General features: G+C 46.5%; 1 protein-coding gene across 10 annotated transcripts in view; it reads right to left on the bottom strand.

Moving 5' to 3' along the window:
- Positions 1-3,316: 3,316 nt before the first annotated feature.
- The window catches only part of LOC139000639 (eukaryotic translation initiation factor 2 subunit 3-like), a 109,090-nt gene continuing 90,776 nt past the window's right edge, over positions 3,317-21,630 (bottom strand). For 3 of the 10 annotated variants that reach the window (XR_011469650.1, XR_011469659.1, XR_011469658.1), the window contains one exon: positions 3,320-4,508. Coding sequence is in view for 2 of the 10 variants with exons in the window: in XM_070402781.1 (XP_070258882.1) it covers positions 4,495-4,508; positions 13,625-13,733 (123 nt within the window). In the remaining 8 variants the exon portion in view is untranslated. Of the gene's footprint in view, positions 4,509-13,624; positions 13,734-21,630 lie in introns of all 10 variants that reach the window. The other 7 variants (XM_070402781.1, XM_070402782.1, XR_011469651.1 and 4 more) reach the window with 5 other exon arrangements.

Raw genomic sequence — 21,630 nt, 5'->3', positions numbered from 1 at the left:
CAGGGCGGATCAGGGGATTGAGGAGCTCCCCCCTGTCACGCACAGAGCAGGGCCCATCAGAGGGTTGAGGAGCTCCCCCTGTCACTCACAGAGTAGGGCCGATAGGGGAGTTGGGGCACTGCCCCCTGTCACACACAGAGCAGGGCTGATCAGGGGGTTGGGGCGCCGCCACTGTCACACTCAGGGCAGGGCCGATGGGGCGGTTATGGCTCTACCCCATCACACACAGAGCAGGGACCGTGGGGGGCGGGGAGGGGGGTTGGGGCACCCCCTCTATCACTCACAGAGCAGGGCCAATCAGGGGGTTGGGGCACTGCACCCTGTCACACACAGAGCAGGGCCGATCAGGGGTTTGGGGAGCTCCTCCCTATCAGGCACAGAGCAGGACTGATCAGGGGGTTGGGGCATCTTCCCCTGTCACGAACAGAGAAGGGTTGATAGGGAGGTTGTGGCCCCGCCCCATCACACACAGAGCTGCAGGGCGATCAGGGGGTTTGGGCGCTGCCCCCGTCACGCTGATCCCAGTGCCAGGAGGCCTCGCAGCTCCGCTGATCCCGGTGCTGGGAGGCATATTACCCTTTTACTATATAGAATATAGGCCTGGTGCATAGGTTGGTGCCGGCTGGTTTGCCCTGAAGGGTGTCCTGGATCAGGGTGCGGGTCCCCACTGGGGTGCCTGACCAGTCTGGCTGAGGGGCTGAGGGCCGTTTTCAGACTGGCAGGTGACTGAAGCTCCCAACCGCTCCTTTTTTTCTTTTTTATTCTGGGCGAGCTTTAGCTCTGAGGCCTCGCTGCTGAAAGCAGCTTTCTGGCCTTTGTTTACCTTCTGTTTGATACAATGTTGCGGTCTGGCTGGCTGAAGCCTGGCTGACTAATGCAGGTTTCTGGGGTTTTGTTTAGCTTCTATATTTGCAACAAGGTTGCTTAGAGTTGCAGCTGAGAGGCCTGCAAGTCAGGCGGGAAACGTTGGAGTCTGCAGTCACTGGAGCAAGCAAGCCTCCCTGTTCGCTTCAGTGCCTGGCTGCCAGCCGCCATCTTGGTTGGCAGTTAATTTGCATATCTCAGTGATTAGCCAATGGGAAGGGTATTGGCCGTACGGCTAATTATCATGTTTCTCTTTTATTAGAATGGATATGTGTGTGTGTGTGTGTGTGTGTGTGTGTGTGTGTGTGTATCATATACATATATATATGGAATATTGTACAATGATACAATAAAAAGTTACATGAAAAGGATTCCTAAATTTCTTCACTCAAAGAACTGTGCTGAGGGAGCTCAGCTAGTTGGAGTGTCATCCCATACACCAACAGGTTTGATTTTCAGTCAGGGCACAGGCCTACGTTGTGAGTTGGATGTTCAGTCAGGACATGCACAGGAGGCAACTGATTGATATAGCTCTCTCACACTAATATTTCTTTCATTTTCTCCCTCCTTCTTTCCTTTCTCAAGTCAATAAGTATAAGTATATCCTCAAGTGAGGATTAAAGAAATTAAATTTTAAAAAAAGCACCATTGTATATAGGAATATTTTATTATTGATAGAATGGAAAATATAAGAGGACAGAAATGTCAGTAAAATGGTAAGAGTAAAATCCCTCCATAATTCTCTTTTCCACAAAAACAGTAATATAACACAATTATCAAAATGTCAGAATCACTTTCAAAGCTCTGAAATTTACCTAAAGGCTTACAGCAGTCTGTGGAGCATTTATTTTTAAAAAGGGATGGAGAACCTCCAGTAAGAACAGCAAGTTTAATGACATTTTAATTTGCCTTAGTCGCACCTGTGTTCACCAGCAGTATTGTAAACAATATGAATTTATTGTGAAAACAGGCTGGCAGTCACTTTAGTGAACAGAACAGGGATTGGGATTGAGCTCTTTTAAAATTTCATCCCTGAAGATTACCATTTTATTTGTCTGACTAGAGGCCTGGTGCACGAAACTCATTCACGGGTATGGTCCCTAAGCCTGGCCTGCAATCAGGGCCATCTTCCCCAGCTGCCTGCACTCGGCCCCACCCCCCGCCGCCACCCACCCCAGCTTCCTCATTTGCCATCAGGTGATCAGTGCCTAACCAGGGGAATGGACCAAGAGGTAGTCAGTGCACCTCATAGTGACTGGTCCAGCAGTCATTCTGGTTGTTCTGCTGTTAGAGTCAATTTACATACTATCCTTTTATTATTTAGGATGTTTCCCTGAAAGATTGCACTTTGAAGGTTGTTTGAATGCTCAATGTGACAAATCTTTAACTCACAGAACGGAAGAATACTACTTAGGGAAAATAAGACCTAACCATAATGCTTAAAATAAAAAAATTGGATGTTCATGGGAGAAATGTCATTTGAAATGTCTCTCTCACATCAATGTTTCTCTCCTTCTGTATCTCCTCCCTCCCTTTCACTCTCTTTTTTAAAAAATCAATGGAAAAATATTCTTGGATGAGGATTAATAAAAAAAAAATTGTTTTCAACAAAAAATTAGGAAACATGAAAAAGAAATTAAAAATTACTATTCATGAGTGCTAGAGATCTTAGACTTACTAAACACACACTTTATGTCAACATATTTTAAATGTGTTCTAATGACTAAAGAAAACTGTTTCTAAAGAACCAAAAAAAGTATGGAAATGATTTCTCACCATGGACACATGAACAATGTTATAGAAAGTATAAGAAAATCAAATAAATATCCCAGAGTAAAAAAGAATAACTGAAAATGAACAATTCAGAAAAAAATCTCAACAGCAGATTGAAGCAGTAAGAATTACCAAATCTAAACACAGATCAATTGTGATTATCTATTCTCAGAAATCAAATCCAAAAATTAACAGTCTTAAGACTTATGTAAGTGTACTAACAAATGCATAATGAGAGTCCCAGAAAAAAACAAGAGACAATGACAAAAGATAAAGAAATAATGACTGAGCCATGGCTGGTGTGGCTCAGTGGTCACAGTGTCCGACCATGCATGAAAGGGTTACAGGTTTTATTCCCAGGCAAGGGCTGGGTTATGGATTTGCTCCACACTCCCTGTCAGGGTGGGTGCAAGAGGGAATCAGTCAATGAGTCTCTCTCACATCAATGTTTCTCTTTCTTCCTTCCTCCTTCCAACCCTTCCACTATTTCTGAAAAGCTTTGGGAAAAAAATGTCCTCTGGTAAGGGTTAACAAAAAACAAACAAACAAAAAACAACAACAACAAAAAATAGTGGCTAAAAACATTTCATTCAATTCGAAAACAACAGAAAACAAAACACCCCACACCCAAAAACCTCAACAAAGTCTATACGAGGTGTACCGGTTAATAATGAAGGTTTTGTAATAAAAGAAAACACGATAATTTCAAGAGAAACATCAAAAGTGCTTTATTCAAAGTAATATCCATCGCTAGCTACACATGTCCCCCATCTTTCAGGTAATTTGTGGATACGTCCCAATAGAACTTTTCTTGTTTTTGAGGCAAACCATTCAGTGATCCAATTTTCCACTTCTTTGTACGTTTTGAAGTGCTACTCAGAAAGTGCATGTGGTAATTTGAAGAAGCAAGGACTGGTGAATACAGTGGGTGGGTTAATACTTCCCACGCAAGATCTTTTAACATGTCTTTAACTGGTTTTGAAGTGTGTGATGGTATGAAGCAAAATTACTTTGCTGTGTCTTCTGGAACAATCACAGTGTGGTTCAAATTGATTATTTGGTTTTTTTTGTTTTTGTTTTTTTTTTTAAATATTTTATTGATTTTTTACAGAGAAGAAGGGAGAGAGATAGAGAGCTAGAAACATCGATGAGAGAGAAACATCGATCAGCTGCCTCCTGCACACTCCACACTGGAGATGTGTCCGCAACTCAGGTACATGCCCTTGACCGGAATCGAACCTGGGACCCCTCGGTCCCCAGGCCGACGCTCTATCCACTGAGCCAAACCGGTTTCGGCAAATTGATTATTTGTTGTCAGTAGCAATCAGTATTAACCGTTTCACCTGGTTTTAATACACCACACCTTCCTGATTCCACCAAACAGAACATTGTCTTTTTTCTGAAGTGATCTGGCCTTGCAGTCAATGTTGATGGTTGACCTGGATTAACCCATGATTTTGTGCATTTGGGATTCTCAAAATAAATCCACTTTTCATCGCCAGTCACAAAAGACTTTTATTCATTCTGTTGAAGCAACATTTTACTTATGACTTTTTGGTTTACCATTTGTCTTTCGTTCAGTTAATGTAGCACCCATTTTCCTTCCTTTAAAATCTTTCCCATTGCTTGTAAATGATCGGAAATGGTTTGCTGAGCAACATTTAATCTTTCTGCAAGTTTTTGAGTTTGACATGCATCTTCATCCAATAATGCTTGTAATTGTTGGTCTTCAAACTTTTACGGTTGACCTAGGCGTTCTTTGTCTTTCACATTGAAATCATCACTTTTAAAGCATTTAAACCAGCATTCAAAAGTATCTTGATATGGAGCATGTTCACCATAAGTTTCCCAAAGTATTCAGCAGCACTTTTCTACAAAATAAAGTAATGAATTAAAACTTCCCACAAATGCTCTTCTTTTTGGCACAAAATTCGACATTTTTAAGAGTAAAAATATCTATGATGTTAACACCTTCAGAAAATTTGACATATGAAGTTCTAAAGCTTGTTGTCAATACAACCAAACAGCATACATATCAAATCACATATATATCAACATATTTGTAACCCCATCTATTGAAAAAAATCCACATTAACCGGTACACCTAGTATAGGATAAACTCAAATCAATCCATTCAAACATCTCAACCAGGGAATTCCAGCAAGGTCACAGAGTAACTAGCAGCTCTGTTTGCTCCCAATACCAGACTGGACTTGAAGGTAAATTGCAAAGCATTCAGCTTAAAAAACCAGTTGAAGAGTAGCTGATCTGAAATATTGTGAACAGGAAATGCAAAGATAGCTCAGGAGAAGCAAAGAGGGGGAGCCAGCAGTGTGCAGCTGGGAAGCCGGAAGGAAAGTCTGGCAGTGGATCGACTGCCCTCTGGGACCATGGGGGTCTCAACCCCATGCAGGAATCCTCAATCCAGAGCAAAAGATAAGGGAAGGGGACCCAAGTAGCATCAGGTGGTGGGAATCACTGCTGTTTGAGTCAACTTTGGACACTCAGACTATACCATCCCAGACAAAAAGCAATTTGTTAAAACACCAGCTTGGGCCAGGCTGGTGTGGCTCAGTGGTTAAGTGTTGACCTATGAACCAGGAGGTCGAGGTTTGATTCCTGGTCAGGGTACATGCCTCGGTTACTGGCTCAATCCCTAGTAAGGGGTGTGCAGGAAGTAACTGATCCATGATTCTCTCTCATCACTGATGTTTCTCTCTCTCTCTCCCTCTCCTTTCCTCTCTGAAATCAATAAAAATATATTTAAAAACAACAACTGCCGGGATCCAGCCTCAGCAGGCCAGGGGTTCCCAAAGGTGTGGACGGAGTCGGCGAAGAATCTTTTACATGGAGACAGCATTCAGAACTCTCTAGCTCTCTGTAGTCTCCCTGGATCTTCCTGTGTCTGGCTGAGGCCACAGAGAAAGATCCCAAGGCAAGCTGAGCCTTTATTTTATAGTCAGAGGTAAACAAGGTAGTGGTTTCCATAGTTACACTGTTCTTGTGAGTTTCACTTGTTTTGACCATAGTTACACTGTTCTTGTGAGTTTCACTTGTTTTAGCAGCATTTGCTGCACCTCCCACTGCCCATTAGCTTCCCAGGTAAGATCTAGGGAGCATCATAAGGTCAAGCCTAATTATGCTTAAGAGGACTGTGCCCTCTAAACTGGGACTTGTTTGTGACTTTGCCAACAGGTCAGTCTGAGGTTTAACCCTATAGCGGCTACCCACAAACAACAACAAAATACCAGCTTGGGAAGTTCCCTCAATCTGTGGCTATTGGAGGAGCCATGACACAGACCTCTGGGCTCACAGAGTGGTTTGATTGATATACCCACAGACTCTGAGGGGCCCTTTATTCTCTGTAAGAACTTTGGGCAGAGAGCTGATGGAGGTTGGACTGTGTAGTAGAAAAGAGGATTGGTCTTGCCCATCTCAAGAGCAAGGGAGATACCACTATCCCCACATGTGGAATTGCTAGGACTGTCCCATTTTGCTGTGATCCATATCAAAGGGGAACGGTGCTCGGCTGGATTTCTATACCTCTACTGCCAAGTTTAACAGAATGAGGAACTCAGACATCAGGTCAGAAGCCTAGGAAGAGGCTGCACTCAGCAGAGGCCGTCATGGTGGCCACATGGAAAACTGTAGTGCCAAGCAAGGCTTTTTTTTTTAAATGCCCTTCTCATGGTATGATGGTGTGATGGGGGTGGGGGTGGGGTGGGGAAGAGGGTGAGCCAGGCAGAGCTGAGGTATTGCAATTGTGTCTTCTGGATAAGCTTTTGTCCAGGAGACAAATGGGTGTGTGCTGAACCCTGAGGTTGTACTATATGGAAGCAGATTTGAATTCCCAAGTGACTCCAGCCCAGTCCTAGGAATGAGAGGGACTGCCCTCTGCCCCTCTTACAGGTACAACCCCAAATGCCAGGTCCCAGATACTGTTGAAGAGCATGGTTTTGTTGGGGAAAGGAAGAGCAGTTGACAGCAGAAACATTCAAGCTGTGAGACCTGAGGCAGACCACAGGACTACTTGGGGCTCAGCCCTGACAAACTTCAGACAGGTTGGCAAGGGTCAGCCAGGGAAAGTGACTAATATAGACTCGCACTACAGAACTTCCAGAGAGGCTCAGAATCAACATGCTTACTGGCCAGATTTGGAAACAATAAAGCAAAATTCAGCAAGTTCCAAAACAGGAGCTCCAATGTGTGATCACAGCAGACCACAAAAATATGAGAACTCCACTTTTAAAAAAGTTTTAAATTATTTCTTTTATATGTAATTTTTCTTTCCTATCTCTTATTACTCTTTCATGTTCATATTCTCTTCGTTTTTCCTTTTTAACCTTTTCGGTTTTCCTATTCTATATTGTATTTTATTTATTACTCCTTAAAAATTATTTAATTTTTTATATTTGTCTTTTTTATTTTTATTCTTATCTTTCCCTTTTCTCTTTTTTTCTTTCATATTCTTTCCATATTCTCTTTTTCTTTTAATATATTTTTTATGGTTGCCTATTAACATCCTTAAATCTTATTTTTGTTGCTGGCTTGTTTTTATCTTTATGTCGTTAAAGATTTAGTCTCTTGTTCTATCAGCACCTGTGTAATAGCTGGAATGATATGGTTGCTGTTGAACCTCACAGTTTATCAGCACAAGGGCTGAGCTCAACTAGTAATGGGACAACAGCAATCAAGAACCAATTACAATAGGAGTCCCCACATAAGCCACATAGGGGACATTCCTAGAACATCCAGCTCAGGAAATCAGAGAGATTGCATCACTAGGTCCCACAGAACATCTACTATATAAGGCCATCCAATCGAGATTAGAAATCACAGGAATGCTATCAAAAACATAGAAACAAGCACAAAGAGAGAGCCAAAATGGGAAAACAGAATCTCCAAAAAAAGAGCTAAATGGAGGCAAGCAATTTATCAGAAACAGTACAAACTAATAGTTTTAATTTTTTTTTAGTTTTTATTTTTTTAATTAAATCTTTATTGTTTAGTTACTCTTTATTCCCACCATAACTCCCCTCCACCCAGTTCCCACCTCACCCTCCGCCCTCACTCCCCACCCACTGTCCTCATCCATAGGTGCATGATTATTGTACAAACTAATAGTTTTAAAGAGTGCTCAAGAACATAAAAAAGTCATAGAAAACATGAAAAGCAAACAATTGAAAATGTAGAACAATATATCAGAAATGGAAAAAAAAAAAGCCCACTGGAAAAGAATTACAGGTTAGAGGAAACAGGGGTTCAAATCAGAAGTTATAAAACAGGGAAAAAAACCAATCAGAACAGCAAAAAAAGTATTAAAAAGCATGAGGATAGTATAAGGGACTTGTGGGATAACAAAAACATAACATCATTCAGGAAGCACAGAGAGTCCTAATCAAGAGGAACACAAAGAACTCTATCCTGACACGTCTATCTATATAAAACCCTAATATGCAAATTGACTGAACAGCAGAATGACCGGCGAAATGACCAGTCACTATGATGTGCACTGGCCACCAGGGGACAGACACTCAACGCAGGGGCTGCCCCTACCCGCAGGCCCCGACCAGTGGTGGCAACAGGGGGCAGGGCCCGTAAGCAGGTGGTGCCAGGTCAGCCAAGGCAGGTGCAAGCAAGGGCCCCAGATTGCCCCACCAGTTGCCCCACAGAGGGAGGCAACCAGTGGCAGTAGGGGGCAGGGCTGGTGAGTGGGTGGTGCCTGGCTGGTATGGCTTAGTGGTTAAGCGTTGACCTATGAATCTCTCATCATTGATATTTCTATTTCTCCCTCTCCCTTCCCCTCTAAAATAAAAAATGTATATATTAAAAATAAAAAAGAAAGGAAAATACTCTGAATAATACACCAATTTTACCTGGGTAAAACAGAAAAATTCCTAGAAACATACAATCTTCCAAAACTCAATCAGGAGGAATCAGAAAACCTGAATAAATCAATAACAACAAAGGGAATAACTCATAGTAAACAAAAGTCTTGGACCAAATGATTTCACAGGCATTTTACCAAACAAAGAGGAACATCAATCCTTCTCAAACTATTCCAAACAATAGGAAGGCAGACTTTCAGGCTCATTTTAAGAGGCCAGCATTATTCAAATTCCAAAATCAGATAAAATACAACCATGAAAGAATATTATAGACAAATATACATGATGAACATAGGTGTTAAAGTGTTCAACAAATATTAGCAAACCAGATCCAGCAATACCATAAAAATATCACACCCTGACCAATCAATAAACGTGATACATCACATAAACAAAATCAAGAATAAAAATCACAAGATCACAATAAACTACGAATGATCACATGACAAAATCCAGCACCATTTATGATAAAAACTCTCAGCAAAGTGGGAATGGAGGGATGGTATTTCAACATAACAAAGGCCATATGTGAAAAATTTATAGCGAACCTCATACCCAATGTGCAAAAACTAAAAGCATTTCCCTAAAGATTCAAAACAAGTCAGGGATGTTAGCTTTTACCACTCTTACTCAACATAGTACTGGAAATTCTAGCCTCAGCAATCACACAAGAAAAAAAAAAACAGCATCTGAATAGGAAAGGATGGCATCAAATGGTTTGGCTCAGGGGATAGAACATCAGCCTGCAGACTAAAGGGTCCCAGGTTTCATTCTGATCAAAGGCACATGCCCAGGTTGCGGGTTCAGTCTCCAGTAGGGGATGTGCAGGAGGCAGCCAATCAATGATTCTCTCTCATCATTGATGTTCCTATCTCTCTCTCCACGCTTCCTTCCTCTCTGAAATCAATAAAAAAAACAAAAACCATAAAAATAAAAAATATACAAATAAATAAATAAATTGGAAAGGGTGAAGTAAAACTGCCACTCACAGATGACAAGATATTGTACATACAAAAACCTTAAGACTTCACCAAAGAACTACTAGATTTGATAAATAAATTTGGCAAGATAACAGAATAGAAAACTAACATCCTAAAAATGATGGTATTTTTATGCACCAATAATGAACTCCTGAAAAGAGAATATTTTAAAAATGTCATTTACCACTGCAACTAAAAAAAGCAAAGTACCCAGGAATAAACTTAATCAAGACGGTAAAAAAACTTATATTCAAAAATTATAGGACATTGAAGAGAGGGGGATACAAAGAAGTAGAAACATATATTGTGTGCATTGGAAGTAGTAACATCATTAAAATGTCCATATTACTCAAAGCAATCAATAGATTCAATATAACCCTTTTAAAGTACCAACAGCATAGTTCAGAGATGTAGAACAATAATCCAAAAGTTTATATTGAACCCTAAATTGCCTCAGCATCTTAAAAAAGAAAAGAGGGAATCATAATACCAGATAGCAAACTATAGTACAAAATTACTAACCAAAACAAGGGGGTACTGGCACAAGAACAGGCATATAGATCAATGGAACAGAATAGGGAACACAGAAATCAGCCCACACCAATATGGACAATTAATACTTGACCAAGGTGGCAACAGAATACAATAGAGCAAGAAGAGTCTTTTTAATGAATGGTGTTAGGAAAACTGGACAAATAAATTTTTTTAAATGACATTACGTAACCAACTTACACCATTCACAAGAATAAATGCTAAATGTATACAATAGTAAAATGTAAGTTGCGAAACCATATAACAACAAGGAAAAAACACAGCAGTAAAATTTCATACACGTGGGGAGAAACCAAGATGGCGGCTTAAGGTAAACACCTGAAATTGCTGCCTCTCACAACCACTTCAAAAATACAACTAAAAGACAAAACAGACATCACCCATAACCACAAGAAGGCTGGCTGAGTGGAAATTCTACAACTAGAAGGAAAGAGAAAAGCACACTGAGACTCAGAGGAGGTGCGGAAGTAAAGTGCAGAGGTACGGAGGCGCACGTGGAAAGGGCTGGCAACTGAGGACGCAGTTGTCTTTTTCAATCGGGAGGGAGACACAAGCTCCCAATGGCCGTGACTTCAGTTCCGGGGAGTCTCTGGGGACCTAGACTCATACAAGGAGAAACTGAACTGTCTGGCATCAGGCGGAACTCGAGGGCAACTTTCTCTCAGAGGTGCTTACAGTGATTACCGCGGGACACTAAGACCTGGGACCTCTTAGGGCAGAACTAAGGAGCAGCCATAGCTGTTTGCTCCACCCTGTTGATTCCCTGAGACCCTGCCCCAACCAAGCTATGCCCAGAGGCTTTTGCATATGAATGGCCTGGTCCTTTGCAATCTAAAATTACCTAACAAACTGCAGCTGGGTCAGAGAGACCCAGAACTTCCAAAAGAATGCCCAAAGCCCCACAGTAGCTTGCATTGCTTCACAGCTAGGCCTCATTTGGGTACCTCCAAATCCCAAAGAAGAGGAATCTGCAGACCTCTCCGTAGCTCCTGCCGGGTAGCCACAGGCAGAGGCTAAATTAGCACCTCCTTAGAGATCCGAGAGCCACTGTACTCAGTGGCCAGAATGGGACATTCCAGATTACAATTCCTCAGATCCATAAGGAACACACTTAGAGGGCAGACTCAGTGAGCACCAAAGCCCCACTGAAGCAAGTATTGCCCCAGAAGGGTGTCTCCAGCACAGAAGTTCTCCCACTGTAGACACAGCTGATTCTCACAGCCAATTGGCCTGGAGGTCAATTCCTCCCAGTGATACCTACAACAATCAAGGCTTAACTACAACAAAACTGTGCACAGAGACCACAAAGGGTGCACCAAGAGTGTCCACCTCAGGTAATTGTGCACGCTGAGCCACTGGGCCCTATAAGACATCTAGCACACAAAGCCACTCTATTAACACATAGAAGCAGCCAAAATGTGGAGACAAAGAAACAGGACACAAATGACAGAAATGGAGGAAAGCAAACTACTGGATATAGAGTTCAAAGCCACACTTTTAAGGTTTTTCAAGAATTTTCTAGAAACCGCAGATAAACTTAATGAGACGCTAAAGAAATCTAGTGAGACCCTCGAGGAAATGAAAAAAGACCAATGAGAAATTAATATTCTTTATTTACACTGACTGAAATAAAGAATACTATACAGAGATCCAAAAGCAGACTAGAGGATCACAAGAATCAAGTCAAAGATTTGAAGTACAAAGAAGCAAAAAACACCCAACCGGAAAAGAAAAAAAGAATCCAAAAATATATGAAGATAGTGTAAGAAGCCTCTGGGATAACTTCAAGCGTACCAACATCTGAATTATGGGGGTACCAGAAGAAGAGAGAGAGCAAGATATTGAAAACCTATTTGAAGAAATAATGACAGAAAACTTCCCCTACTTGGTGAAAGAAATAGACTTACAAGTCCAGGAAGTGCAGAGAACCCCAAACAAAAGGAATCCAAAGAGAACCACACCAAGACACACCATAATTAAAAAGCCAAGAGCAAAAGACAAAGAGAATCTTAAAAGCAGCAAGAGAAAGACAGTCAGTTACCTACAAGGGAGTACCCATACGACTGTCAGCTGATTTCTCAACAGAAACTTTGCAGGCCAGAAGGGAATGGCAAGAAATATTCAAAGTGATGAATACCAAGAACCTACAACCAAGACTACTTTATCCAGCAAAGCTATCATTCAGAATTGAAGGTCAGATAAAGAGCTTCACAGATAAGAAAAAGCTAAAGGAGTTCATCACCACCAAACCAGTAGTATATGAAATACTGAAAGGTATTCTTTAAGAAGAGGGAGAAGAAGAAAAAGGTAAAGATACAAATTATGAACAACAAATACACATCTATCAACAAGTGAATCTAAAAATCAAGTGAATAAAAAATTTGATGAACAGAATTAACTGGCGAATATAATAGAATCGGGCATAGAAAGGGAGTGGACTGACAGTTCTCAGGGGGAAAGGGTGTGGGTGTGGGAAGAGACTGGAAAAAATCGTACACCTATGGATGAGGACAGTGGGTGGGGAGGTAAGGGCAGAGGGTGGAGTGGGAACCAGGTGGAGGGGATCTATGGGGGGAAAAAACAGGGACAACTGTAGTAATCTGAACAATAAAGACTTTAAAAAATAAAAAAAAATTTCATACATGTCACGTAGCAGTATCTTATCATATATATATACATATATATACATATATATACATTATATATATACATATACATATACATATACACATACACATATATATATCTCCTAGGGCAAGAAAAATAAACCAATGGGACATCAAACTAAAATGCTTCTGTAGAGCAAAAGAAACCATCAACATGCCCTGGCTGGTTTGGCTCAATGAATAGAGCATCAGCCTGGGAACTGAAGGGTTCTGGGTTCAATCCTAGTCAGGGGTACATGCCCGGGTTGTGAGCTCAATCCCCAATAGTGGGCAGGTAGAAGGCAGCCAATCAATAATTCGCTCTCATTATTGATGGTTCTATCCCTCTCTCCCTCTTTCTTCCTTTCTGACATCAATAAAAATTTTTTTTTAAAAAAAACATCAACAGCTCTGGCTGGTTGGCTCAGTTGGTTGGAGTGTCATCCATACACCAAACGGAGTGAGTTCAATTCCATATCAGGGCACATATCCACACTGTCACATACGGGAGGCAACCGATTGATATCCCCCACCTCGCCCGCTCTCTCCCCCTCCCCTCCCAATTCCTCTCTCTAATATCAATGAAAAAAGGAAAAACAAACAAACAAAAAACCCACACCAATATTTCTGACAGTAAAAATAAAACAAAAATGAACAAAATGAAAAGGGAACCGACTGTATGAAAGAACATTTTTGGCAATAATATATGTGATAAGGATTTAATTTCCTAAATATCTAAGAAAATTACACAACTCAACACTAGGAAAGCAAAAAAAATTCAATTAAAAAATGGGCAAAGGACCTGACAGGCTTTTCCAAAGAGGACATACTAGTACAGATGGCCAATAGATATTTGAAAAATGCTCAAAGTCACTGATTAGAGAGATGCAAATTCAAACAACAATGAAATATCACTTCTCACCTGCCAAAAATGCTAACATCAACAAATCAGCAAAAAGCAAGAGCTGGTGAGAATGTGGAGAAAAGGAATCCTCATGCACTGCTGGTGGTAATGAAGTCTGGTGCTTTCTCTGCAGAAAACAGTATGAAGTTTCCTCAAAAATTTAAAATTGAACTCCCATTTGGCCCAAGCAATCCCACTTCTAGGACTATCCAATCTAATAAAAGAGAAACATGGTAATTAACCGTAACTTACCTACTCTTCCCATTGGCTAATCAGGGCGATATGCAAATTAACTGCCAACCAAGATGGCAGCCGACAGCCAGGCAGCTGAAGTGAACAGGAAGCTTGCTTGCTCCAGTGATGGAGGGCTCCAGTGATGGAGGAAGCCAAGGTTCCCCGCCTGCCGCTGCCGGCCTCTGAACTGCTCTCTAAGAAACATTGTTGCAAATATAGAAGCTAAACAATCCCCAGAAACCTGCTTTCAGCCGTCAGAGCTGGAGCAAGCAGGACCGAAACAATGTTGCAATTATAGAACCCAAACAAACCCTAGATTGCTGATTTCAGAAGCCCAGGTCTCAGAGCTGGAGCTGGCCTCAGAGCTAAAGCCAGCTCTCAGCTGCAGTGACAGCCATAGAAGGTAAATAAATCCCAGAATAAAAAAAAGAAAAAAGGAGAGATGGGAGCTTCAGTTGCCAGCCAGCCTGAAAACAGCCCTCAGGCCCTCACCCAGACTGGCAAGGCACCCCAGTGGGGACCCCAACCCTGAAGGGAGTGTGACCAGCTGCAAACAGCCATCATCTCCTCATTCAGGCTGGCCAGGCACCGAAGCAGGACCCCCATCCTGATCTGGGACACCCTTCAGGGCAAACCAGCCGGCCCCCACTGTTGCACCAGGCCTGTATCCTATATAGTAAAAGGATAATATGGCTCCCAGCACCGGGATCAGCGGAGCCGGGAGGCCTCCTGGCCTGGGATCAGCGGAGTCGTGAGGCCTCCTGGCCCCTGGAGAAGTGTGACAGGGGGCAGCGCCCAAACCCTCTGATCACCCTGCGGCTCTGTGTGTGACAGGGGGTGGGGCCACAACCTCCCTATCCGCCCTGCTCTGTTCGTGACAGGGGAAGGCTCCCCAACCCCCTGATCGGCCCTTGTCTGTCCTGATAGGGGGGAGCTCCCCAACCCCCTGATCGGCCCTGCTCTGTGTGTGACAGGGTGTGGTGCCCCAATCCCCCCATGGGCCCTGCTCTGTGTGTGATGGGGTAGAGCCGCAACCTCCCCATCGGCACTGCCCTGAGTGTGATAGGGGAAGGCGCCCCAAACCCCTGATCGGCCCTGCTCTGTGCCTGATAGGAGGGAGCTCTCCAACCCCCTGATTGGCCCTGCCCTTAGTGTGACAGCAGCAGCACCCCAACCCCCAGATAGGCCCTGCTCTGTGTGTGACAGAGGGCAGCGACCCAACACCCTGATCCGCCCTGCTCTGTCCATGACAGGGGAGAGCTCCCCAAACCCCTGTTCGGCCCTGCTCTGTGCATGACAGGGTATGGAGCCCCAACTTCCCTAATGGGCCCTGCTCTGTGCGTGACAGGGGGCAGCACCCCAAACCCCTGATCGGCCCCGCTCTGTCCGTGACAGGGGGTGGCGCCGCAACCTCCCCATCAGCCCTGCCTTGAGTGTGACAGGGGGCGGTGCCCCAACCCCCCAATCAGCCCTACCCTGAGCATGACTGGGGGTGGCATCGCAACCTCCTATCCACCCTGCTCTGTGCATGACAGGGGGTGGCACCCCAAGTCCCCAATCGGCCCTGCTCTGAGCCCAACCAGGGGCTGCACCTAGGGATTGGGCCTGCCCTCTGCCACCAGGGAGCCGGCCTAAGCCAGCAGGTCATTATCTCCCGAGGGGTCCCAGACTGTTAGAGGGCACAAGTGGGGCTGAGGGACACCCCCACTCCCCCGCCAGTGAACAAATTTTTGTGCACCGGGCCTCTAGTATCTTAAAAATACCAAAAGACCTATCAGAAAGAAGGTATGTACCCGTAGGTTCATAGTAGTGTTATTTACAATAGCCAGCATCTGTAAACAGTCCAAGTGCCTACAGTAGGTAATTGCATAAAAAAGAAGTGGTACATCCATACAATAGAATACTACCCAGTTGTAAAAAGGAACTCTATGTGGGAAAGCATGGATTGATCACGAGATTATTATGCTAAATGAAATAAGCCAGAGAAAAATAAATATCACATGATCTAACATATCTATCTATACCTATATCCTATATAATAAAAGGGTAATAAGAAAATAGACCAAATTACAGAACTGAACAACCAATCAAAGCGTAATATGCCAATGATATGCTAAGGATGCTCAACCGCTCTCTATGACATGCACTGACCACCAGCGGGAGATGCTCTAACAGGCAGGTTAGCTTGCTGCTGGGGTCCGGCAGATTAGGACCGAGTGAGATGGGCTGGGCATATCCTGGAGCCCTCCCACAGTCCCCCCCGCCGCTGCCCGATTATGCACCAGTGGGTTCCTTCAGCCGGGCCTGCACCATCTTGAAATCCGGGACCCCTCTGGGGATGTCAGAGAACCAGTTTCAGCCTGATCCCATAGGCTACTCCCCTTTGGAGGGTGCCAGATAAAGGGCTCATGGATGTGAGTGCTGCTGTGGCAGTGCGAGCTCTCCCTATCAGGACTGATTGGACGCAAGCCTGCAGCAGGCACAGTGGGGCCGGGATGAGCGGAAACAGAATAGGAGCTGCAGGTGGTGTTGGACTGTGTGTTTCAGCCGATCCTTACAGGCCACCCAGAGGAACCACACCCGTGCATGAATTTGTGCACCCAGCCACCTGGCCTCTAGTGTGTGTGTGTGTGTACATCCTATCTAATAATAGAGAAACATGGTAATTAACCATAACTTCGCTACCCTTCCCATTGGCTAATCAGGGTGATATGCAAGTTAACTGCCAACTAAGATGGTGGTTAACCACCAACAAAGATGGTGGTTAATTTGCATATGTAGGGTGAAAGGGAAAGGATGGAAGAAGCCCCCTGCCACTGACGGTGATCAGAAACCCAGTGGGGAGCTAAGAGCCGGGGGGCAGGGCAATGGCGGCCCTGGGGGCCGCCATTGCCCTGCCCCACAGCCGTGATCGGAGAACCAGGCGCCTTTGCCACCCCCGGCCAGTGATAGCGGGAAGCAGGGATGGAGCCAGTGATGGGAGCTGGGCAGCAGTGGAGCCGGCAGTCGGGGAGCTAGGGTTCCATTGCCCAGGCCTAAAGCCTTGGCCACAGGCATTAGGCCTGGGCAGGAGTGGAGCCTGCAATCGTGGGGAGCTGGGGGTCCCCTGCCCAGGCCTAACGCCTCGGTCAGAGGCATTAGGTCTAGGCAGGGGCAGAGCGGGAGATCGCGGGGAGCTGGGGTTCCCCTGCCCAGGCCTAACGCCTTGGCCAGAGGTATTAGGTTTAGGCAGGGGCCGAGTCAGCGATTGTAGGGAGCTGGGGATTAGGCCAGAGGCATTAGGCCTGGGCAGGGGCAGAGCCTGCAACCGCAGGGAGCTGGGGGTCCCCTGCCCAGGCCTAATGCCTTGGCCAGAGGCGTTAGGCCTGGGCAAGGGAAGAACCAGCCATCACGGGGAGCAGGGGCGGAGTCAGTGATTGTGGGCAGTTGGGGGTCCCCTGCCCAGGCCTAACGCCTTGGCCAGAGGCATTAGGCCTAGGCAGGGGTGGAGCCTGCAATCGCGGGGAGCTAGGGGGGTCCCCTGCCCAGGCCTATCTCGGGGAGCAGGGGCGGAGTCAGCGATAGTGAGCAGCTGGGGGTCCCCTGCCCAGGCCTAATGCCTTGGCCAGAGGCATTAGGCCTGGGCAGGGGTGAAGCCTGCAATCACGGGGAGCTAGGGGGGTCCCCTGCCCAGGCCTAATGCCTCAGCTAGAGGCGTTAGGTCTGGGCAGGGGCAGAGCCAGCGAACATGGGCAGCAGGGGCTGAGGTGACAATTGAGGGAGCTGGAGGTCCCCTGCCCAGGGTTAATGACTCAGCCAGAGGCGTTACGCCTGGGCAGGGGCCAAGCCGGCAACTGGTGTGAACTACAGAGGAAACACCTTTTCTGACGGCTCATTGGCTAACCTCCCTCTATGCCATTGGTAATATTCTTAGTAACTTGGGTAATAAGAATTCAAATAGTTGATCTAGGCTTTTTTACCACACTCCTGGAGAAAAAAAGGAAGGTCCGCTGCTGTAGGGCTAAGAAATGTCATATCCTGCCCTAGCTGGTTTTGCTCAGTGGATAATGCCTCAGCCTGCCCACTGCTGGGTCTGGGTTCAGTTCTGACCAAGAGCATGTACCTAGGTTGCAGGCTCCTCCCTGGCCTGGGCCCAGGTCAGGGCTCATGCAGGAGGCAACCAATCAAAGTGTTCCTCTCACTTTGATGTTTCTCTCTCTTTCCCTTTCTCTTCCACATTCTCTAAAAATCAATGGAAACATGGAAGGAAGGAAGGAAGGAAGGAAGGAAGGAAGGAAGGAAGGAAGGAAGGAAGGAAGGAAGGGAAGAGGGAGGGAGGGAGGAAGGAAAGAGGAAAGGGAAAGGGAAGAGGGAAAGGGAGAGGAAGAGGGAGAGGGAGAGGGAAAGGAAGAGGAGAGGGGAGGGGAGGGGAGGAGAGGGGAGAAGAGAGGAAAGAAAGGGAGAGAGAAAGGGAGAGAAAAAGGGAGAGCGAAAGAGAGAGAGCAAGAGAGAGAGAAAGAGAAGAAAGAGAAGAGAAGAAACAAAGAGAAGAAAGAAAAGAAAGAGAAGAAAGAAAAAAAGAGAAGAGAAAGAAAGAGAAGAGAGAAAGGGAGAAAGAGATAGAGATAAAGATAGAGATATAGAGATAGAGAGAGATAGAGAGAGAGAGGAAGGAAGGAAGGAAGGAAGGAAGGAAGGAAGGAAGGAAGGAAGGAAGGAAGGAGGGAAGGAAGGAAGGAAGGGTCATATCCTATGAAAGACATCTTGAAAATGCCTAAAGAAAGTTGTCATTTTTTCACGGTAAAGGGACTGGAGTCCGTGTTGATGAAAACACCTTGGTGGCTGCAGTGACTGGCAGTAGCTGCAACAGCGGGGTGATGGGACTGGTGCCTTCCCCTGATCAGCCTAGTCGCCTCCCACAAAGGGAGGCCAGACTGTAGCTTAGGCCCGCTCCCCAAGGGGAGCAGGGAGCAGGGAGTAGGACATCCCCTGAGGGCTCCCAATATGTAATAGGGAGCGGCGGAGTCAGCCAGGGATCCACCCTTCAGTGCACAAATTTTTGTGCACCGGGCCTCTAGTATCTAATAAAAGAGAAACATGCAAATTGACCACACCTCCGCTACGTCCCAAGCCAGGCCCACCAGCCAATCAGAGCAACTATATGCAAATTAACCGGACCAAGATGGCGGCTGACAGCCACAGAGCTGGAGCAAGCAGGAGGCCTGGCTGCCCCGGCGATGGAGGAAGCTAAGCTTCTCGTCTGCCCTGGCCGGCTGTGGCCTCCGCACAATGAAACAAAGTTTCAATTATAGAAGATAAATAAATCCCAGATACCTGCTTCCAGCCAGCCTCCACTGGGAGCTTGGGTTTCTGGGGGCTGTGGCCAGCCTGCAAACAGCCATCAGCCCCTCACCTAGGATAGCCACACCCTCATGGGGTAAGGATCCTCGCTTGGGGGCTTGGCCAGCCTGCAAACAGCCATGAGCCACTCACCCAGACTGGCCAGAAACCCCAGCAGGACCCCCCACCCTGAAGGGGGTGTGGCCAGCCTGAAAATGACCCTCAGCCCTTCAGCCAGGCTGGCCAGGCACCCCAGTGGGGACCCCCACCCTGAAGGGGCTGTGGCCAGCCTGAAAACAGTCCTCAACCCCTCACCTAGGCTGGCCAGGCACCCCAGCGGGGACCCCCACCGTGAAGGGGTTGTGGGCAACCTGCCAACAGCCATCAGCCCCTCATCCAGGCTGGCCAGGCACTCCAGTGGGGACCCCAAACCTGAAGTGGGTGTGTCCAGTCTAAAAATGGCCACCAGCCCCTCACCCAGGCTGGCCAGCCACCCCAGTGGGACCCCACCCTGATCTGGGACACCATTCAGGGCAAACCAGCCGGCCCCCACTCATGCACCAGGCCTCTATTCTACATAATAAAAGGGTAATATGCAAACTGACCCTAACAGCAGAAAGACTGGGAATGACTGGTCACTATGACACACACTGACCACCAGTGGGCAGACACTCAATGCAGGAGCTGCCCCCTGGTGGTAAGTGTGCTCCCAAAGCGGGAGCTCTGCTCAGCCACAAACCAGTATCATGGCTGCAAGTACAGCAGTGGTGGTGAGAACCTCTCCCACCTGCTCAGCAGCAATAAGGATGTCCAACTACAGCTTAGGCCTGCTGCCCGCTGGCTAGTGGACATCCCCCGAGGGCTCCCAGGCTTCCAGGGGGATGTCTGACTGCCAGCTTAGACCCAATACTCCAGGGAGTGGGCCTCAGCAGGTGGTCATCCCCTGAGGGGTCCCAGACTGCGAGAGGGCACAGGCTGGGCTGAGAGACCCACTGAGTGCACAAAATTTTGGTGCACCGGGAATCTAGTCCTATCTAATAAAAGACAAAGAGGTTAATTGACCGCACCTTCGCGACGCTTCCCATTGGCTAATCAGGACGATATGCAAATTAACTGCCAACCAAGATGGCAGCCAACAGCCATGCAGCTGAAGCGAGCAGGAGGCTTGCTTGCTCCAGTGACGGAGGAAGCCAAGGTTCCCCTACTGGTGCGGCCCAGCTCTGAGCTCAATAAGCAACAAAGTTTCAATTATAGAAGCTAAACAAACCCCAGATACCTGCTTTCAGCAGGCCGTGGCCTCAGAGCTGGGAGCACCAGTGACAGCAACAAAGTTTCAATTATAGAAGGTAAATAAATCCCAGAATAAAAATAAAAAATGAAGAGGCTGGGAGCTTCAGTCGCCGGCCAGCCTGAAAACGGCCCTCAGCCGCTCATCCAGACTGGCCAGGCATCCCAGTGAGAACCCCCACCAGAAAGGGGGCATGGCCAGCCTGAAAACAGCCATCAGCCCCTCATCCAGGCTGCCCAGGCACCCCAGCGGGGACCCACACCCTGAAGGGGGTGTGACCAGCTGCAAACAGCCATCAGCCCCACACCCAGGCTACCAGGCACCCAAGTGGGACCCCAAACTGATCTGGGACACCCTTCAGGGCGAACCAGCCAGCCCCCCATATGTGCACCAGGCCTCTATCCTACATAGTAAAAGGGTAATATGTAAACTGACCCTAACAGCAGAAAGACTGGGAATGACTGGTCACTACGACACACACTGACCACCAGGGGGCAGATGCTCAACGCAGGAGCTGCCCTGTGGTGGTCAGTGAATTCCCACATGGGGAAGCTCTGCTCAGCCACAAGCCAGATGATGGCTGCCAGAACAGCGGTAGTGGTGGGAGCCTCTCCTGCCTCTTCAGCCGTGCTAAGGATGTCCAACTGCAGCTTAGGTCTGCTTCCTGCTGGCAAGTGGACATCCCCCGAGGGCTGCCAAGCTGCCAGAAGGATGTCTGCTTGCCAGCTTAGGCCCAATCCCCCTGGGAGCAGGCCTAAACCAGCAGGTGGTCATTTCCCGAGGGGCCCCAGACTTAGAGAGGGCACAGGCCGGACTGAGGGCTATCCCCCCCGTCCCAAGTGCACAAATTTTTGTGCACCGGGCTTCTAGTCTGCACTAATAAAAAAGAAAGATGCAAATTGACTATACCCCCGAACGCTTCCCATTGGCTAATCAGCAGGATATGCAAATTAACTGCTAACCAAGATGGCGGCTGGCAGCCAGGCAGCTGGAGCGAACAGGAGGCTTGCTTGCTCCAGTGACGGAGGAAGCCAACGTTCCCGGCCTGCGACAGCCCAGCTCTAAATTCTGTTTGCAACAATGTTGCAATTATAGAAGCTAAAGAAACCCCAGATTCCTGCTTTCAGCCAGCAGTGGGCTCAGAGCTTAGAGCGCCAGTGATGGCAACAGAGTTTCAATTATA

This window comes from Myotis yumanensis, unplaced genomic scaffold (genome assembly GCF_028538775.1).
Source record: "Myotis yumanensis isolate MYYU_CA2020_CCGP unplaced genomic scaffold, mMyoYum1.0.hap1 SCAF_24, whole genome shotgun sequence".
NCBI lineage: Eukaryota > Metazoa > Chordata > Mammalia > Chiroptera > Vespertilionidae > Myotis > Myotis yumanensis.
This window is presented reverse-complemented; position numbering and strand designations above follow the sequence as displayed.